This window comes from Rhinopithecus bieti, unplaced genomic scaffold (genome assembly GCF_001698545.2).
Source record: "Rhinopithecus bieti isolate Rb0 unplaced genomic scaffold, ASM169854v2 scaffold_20891, whole genome shotgun sequence".
In the NCBI taxonomy this organism is placed as follows: domain Eukaryota; kingdom Metazoa; phylum Chordata; class Mammalia; order Primates; family Cercopithecidae; genus Rhinopithecus; species Rhinopithecus bieti.
This window is the reverse complement of record NW_016810137.1, coordinates 475,959-492,207: the sequence shown is the minus strand read 5'-3', so window position 1 is coordinate 492,207 and position 16,249 is coordinate 475,959. Positions and strand designations below refer to the sequence as shown.

The 16,249-nt window shown below is 45.6% G+C and overlaps 1 protein-coding gene across 11 annotated transcripts in view; it reads left to right on the top strand.

Annotated features, from left to right (window-relative positions):
* Positions 1-16,249, top strand: part of SCUBE2 (signal peptide, CUB domain and EGF like domain containing 2) — a 74,176-nt gene that overhangs the window by 30,955 nt on the left and 26,972 nt on the right. For 2 of the 11 annotated variants that reach the window (XR_001889062.1, XM_017891420.1), the window contains exons 9-16: positions 492-614; positions 4,009-4,125; positions 6,495-6,617; positions 7,018-7,155; positions 7,422-7,508; positions 9,474-9,578; positions 12,098-12,253; positions 12,631-12,837. Coding sequence is in view for 10 of the 11 variants with exons in the window: in XM_017891420.1 (XP_017746909.1) it covers positions 492-614; positions 4,009-4,125; positions 6,495-6,617; positions 7,018-7,155; positions 7,422-7,508; positions 9,474-9,578; positions 12,098-12,253; positions 12,631-12,837 (1,056 nt within the window). In the remaining variant the exon portion in view is untranslated. The remainder of the gene's footprint in view (positions 1-491; positions 615-4,008; positions 4,126-6,494; positions 6,618-7,017; positions 7,156-7,421; positions 7,509-9,473; positions 9,579-12,097; positions 12,254-12,630; positions 12,838-16,249) is intronic. The other 9 variants (XM_017891422.1, XM_017891421.1, XM_017891424.1 and 6 more) reach the window with 9 other exon arrangements.

The following is a 16,249-nucleotide window of genomic DNA, read 5'->3' as shown; positions in this document are numbered from 1 at the left end:
AAGTAGATAACCAATTACCAGACGAAACTGGGAAAAGATAAGATTGAGTATCAGGAATCATTTTCAAACATTGAGGCTATTTGATCATTGTGTAATTTGCCAAAACAAATGCTCTAGTCCTTTATAGCTTTAATCATTAAACTTGAATACATAGTATAGTAAAGGGACCCATCCTACCTTGAGAGAGCAATACAAAGATGAGAATATAACAGGACATCATCATTCTTTCCCAGAGTTTGTTTCCTTAATGCCAGTCAAGGGCACCATAAGTCAGCGTTCTCAAGACGATGAAACACTTGTCTTTCGGAACTGGTTAAGCCAGACAAGAAAACATGTGTAAGGTTAAAAACATCAGCAAACATTCTTAAATTCTTTTGTGAGTATTTTTCTTAATTTCAGAGACTAATGAACACACACAATGGCTCTTCAGGGAGTTGTGAGAAGTGAGGCAAGTGTTGCTCTCTGATATGCCCAATGCTTGCCTGTTGCAGATATTGATGAGTGCCAGACCCGCAATGGAGGTTGTGATCATTTCTGCAAAAACACCGTGGGCAGTTTTGACTGCAGCTGCAAGAAAGGATTTAAATTATTAACAAATGAGAAGTCTTGCCAAGGTATGTGCTGCAAACACAGCTGTGCTGCGCAATGGCCCACAGGTTGGAGCAGAGAGCGCGCAACGCCCTCCTGGCAGAGACTGGCTTATCAGGCTTCTTGACAGGGCCACTAGTCCAATCTCCATCCTAGGCTTCACTCAGTTCATCTATTAGGTAGAATAAAAACACTGATGTAGCTCACAGGTGTATTAAAAATTAAGCTGTTAATGGTTAGAGAACACCTTAAAGAATCCATCTGATGTGATGACAGCAGAGCTCACTGCTGGAAATGGAATGGAAAACAGAATGCAAACAGGGTTCCAGTGGGGTGTTGAGATTATGAATAATTTTCCCTTTCTAAAATTTCCTTTAATGTTATTGAATTGATCACAAAAGTTGGTGGCGAAAGTCTGTAGATTTAGTTAACATACCTCCCTACCAAAAACTTGGAGTTAACCTATGATCAAGATTATGTACCAGTTGGTCTCTTTCTTACAGCACTTGTTCTATTTTTTAAAAATTATTTATTTATTTTGAGACAGAGTCTCACTCCGTTGCCCAGGCTGGAGTGCGGTGGCACCATCTTGGCTCACTGCAACCTCCACCTCCTTTCTCGGGTTCAAGCAATTCTCCTGCCTCACCCACCTGAGTAGCTGGGATTACAGGCACCTGCCACCACGCCCAGCTAATTTCTGATTTTTTTTTTTTTGAGACAGAGTCTCGCTGTGTCACCCAGGCTGGAATGCAGTGGGGCTATCTTGGCTCACTGCAACCTCCACCTCCCAGGTTCAAGCGATTCTCCTGCCTCAATCTCCCGAGTATCCGAGACTACAGGTGCACACCATCATGCCTGGCTAATTTTTGTATATTTAGTAGAGACGGGGTTTCACCATGTTGGTCAGGCTGGTCTCGAACTCCTGACCTCATGATCTGCTTGCCTCGGCCTCCCAAAGTGCTGGGATTACAGGTTTGAGCCACTGTGCCTGGCCAATTTCTGAATTTTTAGTAGAGTCAGGGTATCCCTGTGTTGGCCAGGCTGGTCCCAAGTTCCTGACCTCAGGTGATCTGCCCTCCTCAGCCTCCCAAAGTGCTGGGATTACAGGCGTGAGCCACCGCACCTGGCCCAGCACTTGTTTTAAATGACCAGCCTTTGATCTTTGAAGAGAGGGAAGGCAGAGAGGGAGGGGGAGGGCTTGTGGGGAGGAGATGCTTGTTGATCCTTAGAGAGGATTTCAGACCCCTTCTCAAAGACATCCTTCCCATATAAGGGCTGCAGCAAGGAGACTTCTCTAGGTAGCAGTTGTTGTTAGCATTAGTAGCTGTTTTGGGTGGGAGAAAACTGTTTTCTATTTTTAGATGAGCACCTTTCCTTTGATATGCAGGAAGAAGTTCTCAGGAAAGATGTGCTGTAATGTATTCTTGCTCCATTTATGGGAATAAGGACTAATTTATTTTGTTAGAAATCTCAGAATTAGGCTGGGTGCGGTGGCTCACACTGTAATTTCAGCACTTTGAGAGGCTGAGGCAGGTCGATCACTTGAGGCCAGGAGTTTGAGACCAGTCTGGCCAACATGGCAAAACCCCATCTCTACTAAAAATACAAAAATTAGGTGGGGACGTGGTGGAGGGCGCGGTGGCGGGCGCCTGTAATCCCAGCTACTCAGGAGGCTGAGGCATGAGAGAATCACTTGAACGCAGGAAGCACAGGTTGCAGTGAGTTGAGATCACGCCAATGCACTCCAGCCTGGGCAACAGAGAGAGACTCCATCTCAAACAAACAAACAAACAAACAAACAAAAAATCTCAGAATTAAATAAAAATCAGAATATCAGATTTCATCTTAGATAACAAAGATGTAGCATTACCTTTTAAAAAAATATTATGGTGTGATGTTTGTTTTGTTTTTCTCTTGGTTTGTTCTTAATACATAATTTGTCAGGCAGTTGAAGTACATTCCCCTTCAAATTCAGTAAGTTAATTCTAGATAATTATTGTGTGGTCTTCTTCAGTTTGACTTGGAAAGCAAATTTGCTGTTCCACATAATGTTTCCTAGGGTATAGAGCAGGCAATACTGTTGAAGCTGTGTAAACACATTAAAAAGGAATTAGAAAAGTGATCTCATTATTTTTGGCAAAGCAGAAGCCCATACTGAGCAGCCAAAGTCAGCTACTGAACGAGTCCACTTTCTCGACAACTGGCTGATATTAATAACAGATTTCATAAAATGGCATCAATTCCTAGGGAAGAAACTGGGTTTTTCTTATTTTTCAGTGATCGGGCTTGGTAGAACAAATATTTGCACAGAACAAATTTACTGAAGAAATGCCAGGATTTCTGGGAAAAGCTAGGGATGAAGAGGTTTTGCAAGAATTTGCCCTTTTTTATTTTGCTTTTTCATTCTTCCTGTTCCTTCCAAATGTTTGTTTTTTATTAACATAGTTTCTCGTGGCACACTCAGTGTTGAAAAAAGTGGTCTAGCAGTGGTCTAGTTAGCTTCGACTAAGTGCTGCACTGGTCCTGGCTTATCCATTTGGAGACATAAGTCGTAACTCTGTTAAAATCCTCCAAAGAGTTCAGGGAGTGAAGCACTCAAATTCTAGCCTACAGGAAAGAGGTTGAAGGCCAGACCCAGGGAAAAGAGATGATGAGATGGACAAATGCAGCCTCCTGAGGCTGCTGTGCATGACCCCCGCTGCAGCCAAGGAGGCTTCCACACTGAACCAGGAGGATAGCAGATGCATGGGACTGGAACATACGGGAGGAGCAAAACCCAGGCATCGGCCAAGAGGATCCAATGTACAGCTGAGCTACCACATTTCAGGGTCTGCAAAGAGAAAATTAGTGAGGATATTAATATTAATGCATTCTTTCAGTGCAGAGGACATTAAAACCCAGGATTAACTGGCCTCTTGGGGGCCAGAAGACTAATTCCGAGAAGATAAGAAAGGGATGGGAACTAGATTTACCTCCAAACCAAGTGTTTTCTCCTTTCAGTTTGCCATGGTTAATACATTCCTGTTGCTGTTTTACCAATAGTTACATGACAATAGAAATGCATAGCTAGCACCTGTAGCTTACCAAACCCTTTTTAGCTATGTTATCTCATTTGGCTTCATTTAAACTTTTTAAATTAGCCTTGCAAGTACACATGGGTGAAAGAGACCAACTGAGCTTTGAGGCAAGTGCAGTTTGCAACAGAATGTGGAAATGAGGGCCGCGGCAGTGAGTATACTTCTTGTGGGCTGCTCCACACTTTCTTTAACACAAGTGAGTGAGGAGAATGGATAGCTAATGTTTTTTACCCTGTGTGTACTGTTTTTGGTGTTGGTCAGCAATTTGGTGTTTATTATAAACCTATTCTTCACTCATCCCTCAGCGTGGGTTTCAGCTCTCCTCTCCCTTTGACCATTACAGATATGGATGAGTGCTCTTTGGATAGGACCTGTGACCACAGCTGCATCAACCACCCTGGCACATTTGCTTGTGCTTGCAACCGAGGGTACACCCTGTATGGCTTCACCCACTGTGGAGGTGAGCAGACTGCCCCTGTTGAGTTGGGAGGGGAATGAGGCTGGGCCTGGAGGGGAGCAGGGCCTACCCCTGAGGTTTGCTTTCCTACATTGGGGTATGAAAGGTACATTCCAGTCCCTGAGCAATAGTGGTGAGTCCATCAACTTGAGAGAAGGATCCGCTAAAGGAAATCTCCCCACATGTATCCCTTTAACACCCTGAGTGTGAAATAGAGCAGAGAGAAGTAGTGAGCTCTTCCAGCTGTGAATTCTCTATTGACTTGATGGACTTGCAGTTGTATTCAGAGAGTGGAAGAGTATCTCAGGAGCTGATACTCTATCTGTTGGAACATCCCAGCAGATAGTAAAGTCACAGTCCTCAGACTGTGGGCACCCACCAATTCCACAGCCCTGCTGTGCATAGGAACTGGCTGCAAAGCCTTGGTTTGAGTCCTACAACTAGGTCTTTGAGCTGGAAGCAGAACTATGAAGTTTCTCTCTCCACTCTGTGCCCATTTTGCAACATGTTCTCATGTCTCATAACCTCATGGTCAAGCAGACTATGCCATAAACTGGATTTAGTACCAACTGACTCCCACTCCACTCCCCCAGTCATCAGATTCACCCAGCGATCTTTGAGAATACAGGTTCAGATTCCAATTCAGAATGACTAGGGCTTCCAAGGTCATCTTCCTGAGGATCTATAGGATTTGGGAACCACTGGCTTAAATACTTCCTGCCCAGTCCTTGTGTCTTGTGCTTTAGAAGAATGGATACACTGGGCATGGTGGCTCACGGCTGTAATCCCAGCACTTTGGGAGGCCAAGGCGGGCAGATCACCTGAGGTCGGCAGTTCGAGACCAGCCTAACCAACATGGAGAAACCCTGTCTCTACTAAAAATACAAGATTAGCTGGGCCTGGTGGCGCATGCCTGTAATCCCAGCTACTTGGGAGCTGAGGCAGGAAAATCACCTGAACCCAGGAGATGGAGGTTGCAGTGAGCTGAGATTGTGCCATTGTACTCCAGCCTGGGCAATAAGAGCGAAACTCCATCTGAAAAATAATTACATATATATCTATATATATACATATACACACACTAGTGATTTGCTAGTGACAGTTATCTCCCTTCTCCCTTTCAACACATCCTTGGCATGGCCAAAAACATACTCTTCCCAGTCCATCAGGAAACCTCGAGGAAATGTACCCTGAGTATGGATGTATGTCTGGGTTTAGGTGGAGCCACCTTTTGACCTGGACTCAGTCTCAGGTTGACGAGAATTAATGCAGTCACTTCTCTTTCTCTGTGCCTCAACTGTGTAAATGGTTAAACAGGGAGTCCCAGTTCTGTCTGCCTCCCTTGCTAGGCAGCTCAGGACAACGGTAGAGTTTTAAAGTAGAAGTCTGTGCAGTGTCTGAATTTGGACACCGGGTGTTGCTAAGGGAGGAACGGATTGGAAAAGAATGCAGCTTGAGGCCAGGCGTGGTGGTTCACACCTGTAATCCCAGCACTTTGGGAGGCCAAGGCAGGTGGATCACCTGAGGCCAAGAGTTCAAGACCAGCCTGGCCAAGATGGTGAAACCCCATCTCTACTAAAATGCAAAATTAGCCAGGTGTGGGGCACATGCCCATAATCCCAGCTACTTGGGAGGCTGAGGCAGGAGAATTGTTTGAACCTGGGAGGCAGAGGTTGCAGTGAGCTGAGATTATACCACTGCACTCCAGCCTGAGTGACAAGAGCAAAACTCCACCTCAAAAAAAAAAAAAAAAAAAAAAAAAAAAAAAAAAAAAAAAATGAGCTTGAGAAGGCCCTATTGAGCCTCATGCCAGGAAATTCGCTGGGTGGGGTGTGGGGTGTGTAGTCNTGGTTCACACCTGTAATCCCAGCACTTTGGGAGGCCAAGGCAGGTGGATCACCTGAGGCCAAGAGTTCAAGACCAGCCTGGCCAAGATGGTGAAACCCCATCTCTACTAAAAATGCAAAAATTAGCCAGGTGTGGGGGCACATGCCCATAATCCCAGCTACTTGGGAGGCTGAGGCAGGAGAATTGTTTGAACCTGGGAGGCAGAGGTTGCAGTGAGCTGAGATTATACCACTGCACTCCAGCCTGAGTGACAAGAGCAAAACTCCACCTCAAAAAAAAAAAAAAAAAAAAAAAAAATGAGCTTGAGAAGGCCCTATTGAGCCTCATGCCAGGAAATTCGCTGGGTGGGGTGTGGGGTGTGTAGTCAGCTGGTGCCAAGTGCTCATGCTAAAGGCATTCAGCATCTTCCTTTGGTTAGTGAGTTTCAACCTTGCGACTCTCCTGCTGCTCCTTCCTCAAGGGAGGGACCATATCAGCCCATTCAGTGACAGGTTGCTGTGACAAGAGAGTATTTTGTTCCGCAGACACCAATGAGTGCAGCGTCAACAATGGAGGCTGTCAGCAGGTCTGTGTGAACACAGTGGGCAGCTACGAATGCCAGTGCCATCCTGGGTACAAGCTCCACTGGAATAAAAAAGACTGTGTGGGTAAGGGGAACCGAGGCACAGACTCAGACAGCGGGCCGGCCACTGACCCAGAGGCAGTGCAGCTCTGCATGCTCCCACGTCCCATCCAACCCTCCCTCCACTGACATCCCCACCAGCTGCAGCAGCCGTTCTTTAAATAGTTCAAAAACAGGAGATACTTTGCAGGATCTTTAGTGTTTCCTTCTGTGCTTCTGTGTAGGTTGGAACTCACTTCTGTTTTCCTGGTTGCTTTTCTGCATGAAGAAATGGCATATCAGGGGCTCCTTTCCCTCGGTGGGAATAAGGCCTAGCATCTATGTTCTATGCCGGGCATCAGCTCTACCTTCTTTTCTTGGGGACTTTGGTGCATGGGACTCAACCATCCTTGTCACACTTAGAAATGTCCTTCTCTTTCTGTAAGTGTCTGTTTTGTCCTGTCTAGAAGTGAAGGGGCTCCTGCCCACAAGTGTGTCACCCCGTGTGTCCCTGCACTGTGGTAAGAGTGGTGGAGGAGACGGGTGCTTCCTCAGATGTCATTCTGGCATTCACCTCTCTTCAGGTGAGTGGGGCCCATTTCCCGGGGCAGGTCCTCACGCCAGGGCCAGGCCTCTCTGGCCTCCAGGTGTTAGATTCCCTCAGAGGGCTTCCAGGTCCTCCACCAGATGCCCCAGCCACCACGCTTTGAGAGGTCCATGCTTCGAGACCCCATATGCTGGGTGTTTTTCTAGTGGCCCATGTGGAGTGGGGTGGGGGGAGAGTTTAGCTGCTACCAGGATAGTCTGTGACCTTGCTTATGCATTTGACAATTCACATTCTGTCTGTCAGGACTGCAAGGGGCCTACTCTGTCACCTGTGGCTCTTCCTCTCCTCTCAGGAGCAAACAACAAAAATCAAATGACTCTGCTTTTGGGGGTAATTACCAAATCTTACCAAATCTGCATGTTCTCTCTGGGGGCTCACCATGTTCAAGGGGCTTCATTCATGGGGTGCTGTTCTTGGACGCTGGCTTTGTTTTTTTAATCTTGATTTCCTTGATGCTGTGAGCATGTTTCAGAGTGTTGTTGCCTGCAGTCCTGGTGCCTGGAATGTGACTCTCCCACGTAACAGATACTTACTGCGTGGCCACTGTTTGTTAGGAGGCTGTGGTCAGCCCTGGTGGGTCATCATCCTGGGCAGAGGCCCACAGAACTCCAGGACCAGCGGGCTGTACTCCAGAGCACCTCAAAGGCTAAGGGAATGTGCCTGGGGCTCATGGCATGGATAGAAATAGGCAAAGCAGGGGCAGCAGGAATTCTGTGCCGAGAAAGGGGCCCAAACCCTTTCCTGTTTGTCAAAAGATGAAGAGTGAAATCCAAGGTTTTTAGGAGCCTGTGTCCTCCTGGATATAGACGCCTTTGTCCTTATGTCATCAGAACACCTGAATGAGGTTCATATTACATCCTGATGTCCATATTACATATATGAGCAAAGCTGGAGACTCAAAGCAAGACAATACAGCTCTCATGCATTGATTGAGCAGTTCAAATATGCCAGTCACCACAGTACACGTATTAACTGACTTAAACCATACTGCAACCCTCTGGGGAATACTATTATTCTCATTAACCAGATGAAGAAACTGAGGCTCCGAGAGGTGAAATAGCTTACTCAAAGTGGTTTAGATAAGAAATAAGGGAGCTGGGATTTGAACCCAGGCAGTTTGGTGCAGAGTCTCAAGCACTGTCCTTCACTGCCCCTTTCAATGCACGTTTGGACTCGGCCAGGTAAGACATCATGGTCTGTTTCACCAAATCCCTCAGCGACAGTTCCTTGGTGATTTGGGCCACCCCAAGGGTGGGCAAGCAAATAGCTAATAGCTATTCAGTTATTACTATGTACCAAGCAGGGAGCTAAACATTTTCCTTTTTTTAAATGCATTATCTCATTTTATCCTTACAACAGCCTGGTAATATAGGTACTATAATTATGTCTATTTTACAGATGAGGACACTGAAACTTAGGGAGATTAAGCAACTTGCTCAAGTTCTCACCACAACTTAAAAGAACTAGGGTATTGACTCCAGAAGCTACCGTGTGGTTAAGACTGACCGACCCTGGGAGGAGAACAGAATTTTGCACATCAGGCCCTCAAAGTGGGACCCTCACTCCCTCTCAGACCTCACAGCCTAGCCAGGTTTAGTGAATGCCATCTGTGTCTGGAACGACAGCTGCCTCAGCCCTGTCCTCCCACGACAGGCTTGTTTAGGAAGATCTGCCCTTCACCATTTTGCCAAACGGGCTTATCTAGATTTGAACTGGGGATTCTGGCCTTCTTTCTCAGGAAGGCACAAAATGACTTCATGTTTTATTTCACCATGGAGGCTATTTTTGACCCTCAGTTTGAGAGAGAGAGAGAGAGAAAGAGAATTATATATATTTTTTGAAATGGAGTCTCATTCACTCTGTTGCCTAGGCTGGACTGCAGTGGTGCAATCTCAGCTCACTGCAACCTCCGCCTCCCGGATTCAAGCAATTCTCCTGCCTCAGCCTCCCAAGTAGCTGGGATTACAGGCATGTGCCACCACGCCTGGCTAATTTTTGTATTTTTAGTAGAGATGGGGTTTCACCATGTTGGCCAGGATGGCCTCTGTTATATTTGAACACTGGATTTTCTCTCATATGAGGGGGTAACTGTAATTTTTAGGAGGCTCCTGGTGGCCCCAGTCCAGGGCAGTGGGCACTCCATGATCCAAGCCACTCTTGGCCTCAGGGTAGGAGAGGGGCTCAGAGTGTGCTGTGTGTGGTGGGAGCCGCCAATGGACAGCTTGCTGCTTCCCATCTGGTGTCTCCATTCCTTTGCCTCTGAAGGTAACATCTCTCACTTGTTTCTTTCTGAAGATGTCGACACCGTCAGGACAAGTGTAACCTTTAAGCTAAATGAAGGCAAGTGTAGTTTGAAAAAGGCTGAGCTGTTTCCCGAGGGTCTGCGACCAGCACTACCAGGTATGGAATCAGATGGTTGGTGTAGGGAGCTTGCCTGCATGTGGGAAGGGGCCTGCAGCCAACCAAACTGGAGGTCCATGGGGGCCAGGGGCTGTCCAGCTGATCCAAGCACACTGCAGATGGGATTGAACCATCCAGAAACTGCAGGGACTCATCCCAAGAGGAAGAAGAGCATAACTTAACACACTTGTGTAGTTCTGGGGTCACACTTTGGGGCTTCCTTTGCATGGTATAGTTGGTGAGGCTCTGGGGAAACCTACGAGTTCATAGAAATCAATAAGGGCTTCAGGTGAATTAGCAATTTGTGATCATATTGGGTTAAATTTTCCAGATCTCAGATTTTGCTTGAAATATAAGCCAAAGAAATGAAAAAAAGTTTGGCTCAGAAAGGATAACTTTGATGAACAAAGATCTAATATCCAGCTTTCCTGCTGGGTCTAGTTTTTGGAAGCAGTGACCCCATTGGCTTCAGCAAAGCAAATACCATCCAAGTAGAACTGGCCTTGTTGAAAAGAACAGAATCTAACATTCCTTTTTCTTTCCCGGCACACATTTCCAGTATTATTTTATAGAATACTTTGAGAGATTAAAAATAAAAAGGATAAGGATTCACGTATTAGGGAGGCTTCTTTTCCCTATCTACTCTCAAATCACACAGACAAATAAACCTAAAGCTCACCCTAGTCCTCTAGTCACTTTTGCCTGCCTATTTTAAGTAAGTAATTTAAAGTAACTTGGTACCTCCATTAGATGGAATATTATGCAGCTATTAATTCTATGTTTTCAAAGAATGTTTAACGACACAGGAAAATGGTCTTGTTATAATGCTGAGATGCAAAGCAGGAGAGAAACATTCTGTATATCTAATGCAATCCAAATTGTGTAAGAAAAAGTGTAGTAGAAGAAACACAAAGACAACTCATGATATCATTTGGTAGTGGTTACATCTGGGTGGGAGGATGATGGGTAATTTTAATTTTTTTTCTGCATTTTCCAAATTAACCATAGTGAGCATTTATACTTTTAAATCTCAGGAGTGGAGGGAGGGAGCATTGTTTAAAAATAGATTTGAACCAGTCGTGGTGCCTCATACCTGTAATCTCAGCACTTTGGGAGGCCAAGGCAGGCAGATTGCTTGAGCTCAGGGGTTCGGAACCAGCCTGGGCAACATGGCAAAACCCCATCTCTATGAAAACTACAAAAAGATTAGCCAGGCCTAGTGTTCATGCCTGTAGTCCCAGCTACTCAGGAGGCCAAGGCGGGCGGATCACTTGAGCCCAGGAATTGGAGGCTGCAGTGAGCTGTGTTGACACCACTGTACTCCAGCCTGGGTGACAGAGCGAGACCCTATCTCAGTAAAATGAAATAAAATAAATAAAATGATAAAAATAGACTTGGCCTGTAGTTTACTTAATGAGATTGTACTAGTGTTAATGTCTTAGCTTTGATAAATGTATGATGTTAACGTTAGGGGAGACTGAGTGAAGGTTATGTGAGAACTCTATACTATCTTAGCAACTTTTCTAGAAATCTACTTATTTCAAAATGGAAAGTTAAAAAAATACATATGGAACATCGAAAGGGAAAAAGATTTAAAATGAGAATCTGTTCAGTTTAAGATTTGAAGTTACCCTTTGGAAAAGGTAAGATAAATCTTTAGGGGAAAAATATAGAGAAGAAATAAATTTGTCTCCTTCCTGTGGCCCCTGTTGACCTATGGCTTGAATGTCCTTGTAATGTTAAAGAAGAATCTGATACAGGTAATACTTCATTTCAATAAAGATTCTGAAATAGAGACAAATTCATGGAGTGGTTGATATGTGGACCTGCTCTTTGGTGAGGGTTAACAGAGTCACTGGAAACCATGGTGAGAGGGGAGACAGTCAAGTCAGGAAGAAGGATGTGCAAAGCCCTGTCTTATGCAATACTTCCACTCTTATCCTAGATGCCTTCATGATATTGTTTGGTTCTGTTGATGCTTTGTGCCATTTATTGCTCCTGGTTATTTAAAAATGAGACATCACTGCTGACGGGCGTTCCAGCTTTCCCTTCGGGTTAGAATGACTTCCAAGGTCAGTTTGCCTGAAAGCAGTAGTTGGTTTCCTTTCCACTCTTGTGCTCATTCCTTATTTGAAGCCTCAGCCCCTGCTCGGCACATCCAGCTTTATGCAAACCAACTGTGAGAAGTAAGCACACGCTAGCAAACCGTCAGTAAAGAATGCAAGACGACCCCTGGTTCTTGTGTCCCACATATGTGGCTAGTCGGGAACATCTAGCATTTATTCATGAAAAGAATTTTCAAGAGGTAAATTGTAAAGTTATATAGGAGGCAATACTAGGTCTTCAAAATTAAAATGTCATTGTGCTCCAAGTTGAGGGCTTGGAGTGTCTTAGCATCTGGAGATAATCACTTAGTCCCATGAGAGTTGTTTTAATGAAATGTTTACTGAGCTCTAGCAAATGTTCAGCTGAGTGCTTTGCCAGGATTTGGCTTCCGATAATTTTGTTTCTTCATACAGAGAAGCACAGCTCAGTAAAAGAGAGCTTCCGCTACGTAAACCTTACATGCAGCTCTGGCAAGCAAGTCCCAGGAGCCCCTGGCCGACCAAGCGCCTCTAAGGAAATGTTTATCACTGTTGAGTTTGAGCTTGAAACTAACCAAAAGGAGGTGACAGGTTGGTTTGAAAACAGTCTACATTGCCAGGCTTCTCACGGCTTGCTCCTTATTTCTTTGCCTTTCACTTCTTATCATTCTTGGGGGAAAATAACGCAAACACTGAAGTATCTCCTGTTTTTTTCACCCTGAAACTAAACTGAATTGATTTGGAACCTGATGATTTTCTCTGCTTCATAAAAACCCAAAGCTACCATTTTGATCCACAAATTTCTGTTTGAATCAAATGCTGCCCAGCCTGCTAGGTGCCCCCTCCAGGTTTCTCCCCATTCAGTCCATAGGGAGCTCAGGGTGTTGGTAGGGCCTGCAGTTGATCTGGCCATTGTCACACGCTGCAGCCTGACCTCTCCCGCACTGCTGTCCCTCTTGTTTCTGTAGCTTCTTGTGACCTGAGCTGCATTGTAAAGCGAACCGAGAAGCGGCTCCGGAAAGCCATCCGCACGCTCAGAAAGGCTGTCCACAGGGAGCAGTTTCACCTCCAGCTCTCAGGCATGAACCTCGACGTGGCTAAAAAGCCTCCCAGAACATCTGAACGTCAGGCAGAGTCCTGTGGAGTGGGCCAGGGTCATGTAGAAAACCAATGTGGTGAGTGGCCTGGGACATTCTTGCTAACAGAACAGCCTTGGGCTCCATAAACACTCAGAGTAACCAAAAGCAAGTCTGGCCCATCCTCCCTTCTCAGGGCTCTCTTTAGAGAACACTCCGGGCAGCCCTCTGTTTCCTAGTAACTGTCGCGTTTGTGTCTGTCGTCCCTGCTAGGCCCAGAGCTCCCTGGAGTGAGACTGATCTCATTCACCTCTCTGTCCTCAGCGCCTGGCATAGTATCTGGCTTGTGGTGGGCACTAAAATGTTTGTTGCCTTGAGGAACAGGAAAGAAGTGGCAAGGTTGATGAGAAGAGGGGTGTTGCCCTTTACAGGTCTGAGAGACAGCAGCCTTCCCTGGCTGGGGCAGAACTGCAGGGGTAAGGCACCCTCGAGCCTTCTCCACACTCTGTCATCACAGCTACTCTTATGGTCTTCCTCTGGCTTGGCCAACTATGGCAATGAATAAGCTCCTGTCCGTAGTTCTGTGCACAGGCAAAGCTAGGGGGCTGCTTGGCTGCCTTACGAGACCCCAGAGCCTCAGCCCAGGGCTCCTAATAGTGTCAGTTCCATTGTATGGGTTGTGTTGGTGGTGGTATTTCAGAATTAAATTTGAGACCTGGCACCTGAGCAGCATCAGTTCTGTCTCTCTGATAAAGCTAGCAAGAGGGTCCAGGACACGAGGTTCTACAATGGTCAGTTTAGAAATTTGTCACAAGGGACTCTTCTGGGCAATTATGGGAGATTTTATCTGAAAAGTCTTAGATGGGAAAAATTGGGTCTCACTTTACAGTAAAAATGATAATGATGTATTCAGTTCTTATCTGTCATAAGCGTAACAGTAAGTCTCATGTCTGCATTATCTCAATTAATCCTAACAGTAACCTTCCCAGGTAGGTATTACTAACTGCATTTAACAGCTGAAGCTTAGAGGGCTAAGTTCTCTTGCTCAAGATCACACTGATGTTCTGATTCCAAAGCCTGTGCTCTGGTCCCAAGCCAGGTGAATTTCAGTAACTAGATTTCTCCAGGATAAACTGATGTCCTTTTCCAAAGTATCAGTAGAATCATGAGGCCTAAGCAATAAAGCTTAGCTAAGGAGTAAGAATGTGTGTTTCTAAATAAGCCAAGCTGAATCCAGGGGCACTTGGTCCAGAGAATTGTCAGCCTTAGCCCCACAGCTCAAATTTGTTGCTTTGCCAAAACTTAGTGAAAATCAAGTGCAAAATCAAGTGGAACTGTCTGCAAGGGGCTGGTTTCCAGATAGTCTTGACTTTCATTCCAGCTGATTCTCTTAAAAAGAAACAAAGAGGGGGAAAAAAGTAAAAACAGTCCAGCTGGTTGATCTGTTCCCATTTAAAATTCTAAGAGTTCCAGTTTCCATACTAAAATAGTGGTGAGAGTTGGCTATGGCTGCCCTGCTTTCCAGGATGAGTTGCAGAAACTGTCAGGGCTCTCCTGGCCTCTCAGGGTTCCACTGCACCCCTCCCCCGTCTGCTATCCTGTTGGGGTGAGGCCTCGCAGACTGGCCAAGGAGTCTTTGTGACCAGTTAAGAAGTCAAGAAAACCTATGTCAAGGGCTGCATGGACTGGCTCCCAGTGAGGGTATCACTAATACTACCATGGGTATGTTCCTGGGGAGTAAAGGCCCAAGGATAAGGAGCAGGAGTTACTTAACAGGGGCTTCATGACCACAACAGCCTACGAAAGATACTCGGGGCCGGGCGCAGTGGCTCACACCTGTAATCCCAGCACTTTGGGAGGCCAAGGTGGGCAGATCATGAGGTCAGGAGATTGAGACCACCCTGGCCAACATGGTGAAACCCCACCTCTACTAAAAAATGCAAAAAATTAGCGGGGCATGGTGGCGCGTGCCTATATTCCCAGCTACTTGGGAGGCTGAGGCAGGAGAATCCCTTGAACCAGGGAGTTGGAGGTTGCAGTGAGCCGAGATCGCGCCACTGCACTCCAGCCTGGGCGACAGAGCGAGACTCCGTCTCAAAAAAAAAAAAAAAAAAAGAAATGATTTTTAGTATCTGCAGAAAAAAGCTCCAAAAAAAATGGAGTCACTTCCATCTCTCCTTCCAGGAGAGATGTTTATTTTTTTAAAATATGTTATGTTTATCTTTTTAAATATTTTAAATTTAGTTTTCAATTACAAAAGTAGTGCATGTTTCAAATGGCACAGAAATGTATACAGTAAAGATAAAAGTTTTCTCGCCTGGCGCGGTGGCTCACGCCTGTAATCCCAGCACTTTGGAAGGCCGAGACGGGTGGATCACGAGGTCAGGAGATCGAGACCATCCTGGCTAACACGGTGAAACCCTGTCTCTACTAAAAAAATCCAAAAAGCTAGCCGGGCATGGTGGCAGGCACCTGTAGTCCCAGCTACTCAGGAGGCTGAGGCAGGAGAATGGCGTGAACCCAGGAGGCGGAGCTTGCAGTGAGCTGAGATCACGTCACTGCACTGCAGCCTGGGCGACAGAGCGAGACTACGTCTCAAAAAAAAAAAAAAAAAATTTCTCCACAGCTCCCTAATCCAACTCCCCAGCAGTAATCCCTGTTATAGTTTGCTGTGTTATTTTTCCATAACTGTTTTTATGCACATATAAAAAGGACATTTGATATATTCATTCAATAAATATTTATTGAGCACCAACTGTGTGCCAGGTACCATTCTAGATACCAGGAATCCAGCAATAAAGAAACAAGCAAACATCTCAGCCCTCACAGAGTTTACAATTTTAGAGGAAGAAGGTAGACAACCAACCAATAAACAAGGAAAGATACTACTATCATGTAGCAGAGGGCGATAGAGATATGGAAAGCAGACTTGCAGGGAAGTGGAATGGAAAGTGCCAGGCCGAGGTGAGGGGTGAGGGATGAGGAGCCTACTCCCCCAAACTGCAGACTGTGGTCAGGGAAGGCCTCATTGCAAAGTGTCATTTGGGCAGAGACCCAAAGGACAGTAAGAAGCAAGCTATGGAGATATCTGGGGCAAGAGAGTTTCAGGCAAACAGAACAACAAATAGGAAAACCCCAAGGTACTGGAAGGAAGGCCAGAAGGATGAGAGCTGAGAGAGTCAGGGAGGGACAGCAAGGGCAGAGCAGTAGCAGAGGGAACTCAAAACCAGGGAGGACCCTGATCCCGAATCTGATGAGAAAGGAAGCCAGTGGAGGGCTTTGAGCAGAGGAGTAACTGACGTGTTTTCAAAAGATAACTTTGGCTACTGTGTTGAAAATTGACTATAGGTTTACGTATGAATAAACATATATATATATAATATATATATTATATATATTATATATATTAAATATGCTGGGTGCAGTGGCTCACATCTGTAATCCCAGCACTTTGGGAGGCCGAAGTGGGAGGATCACTTTAGGCCAGGAGTTCAATACTAGTTTGGGCAAC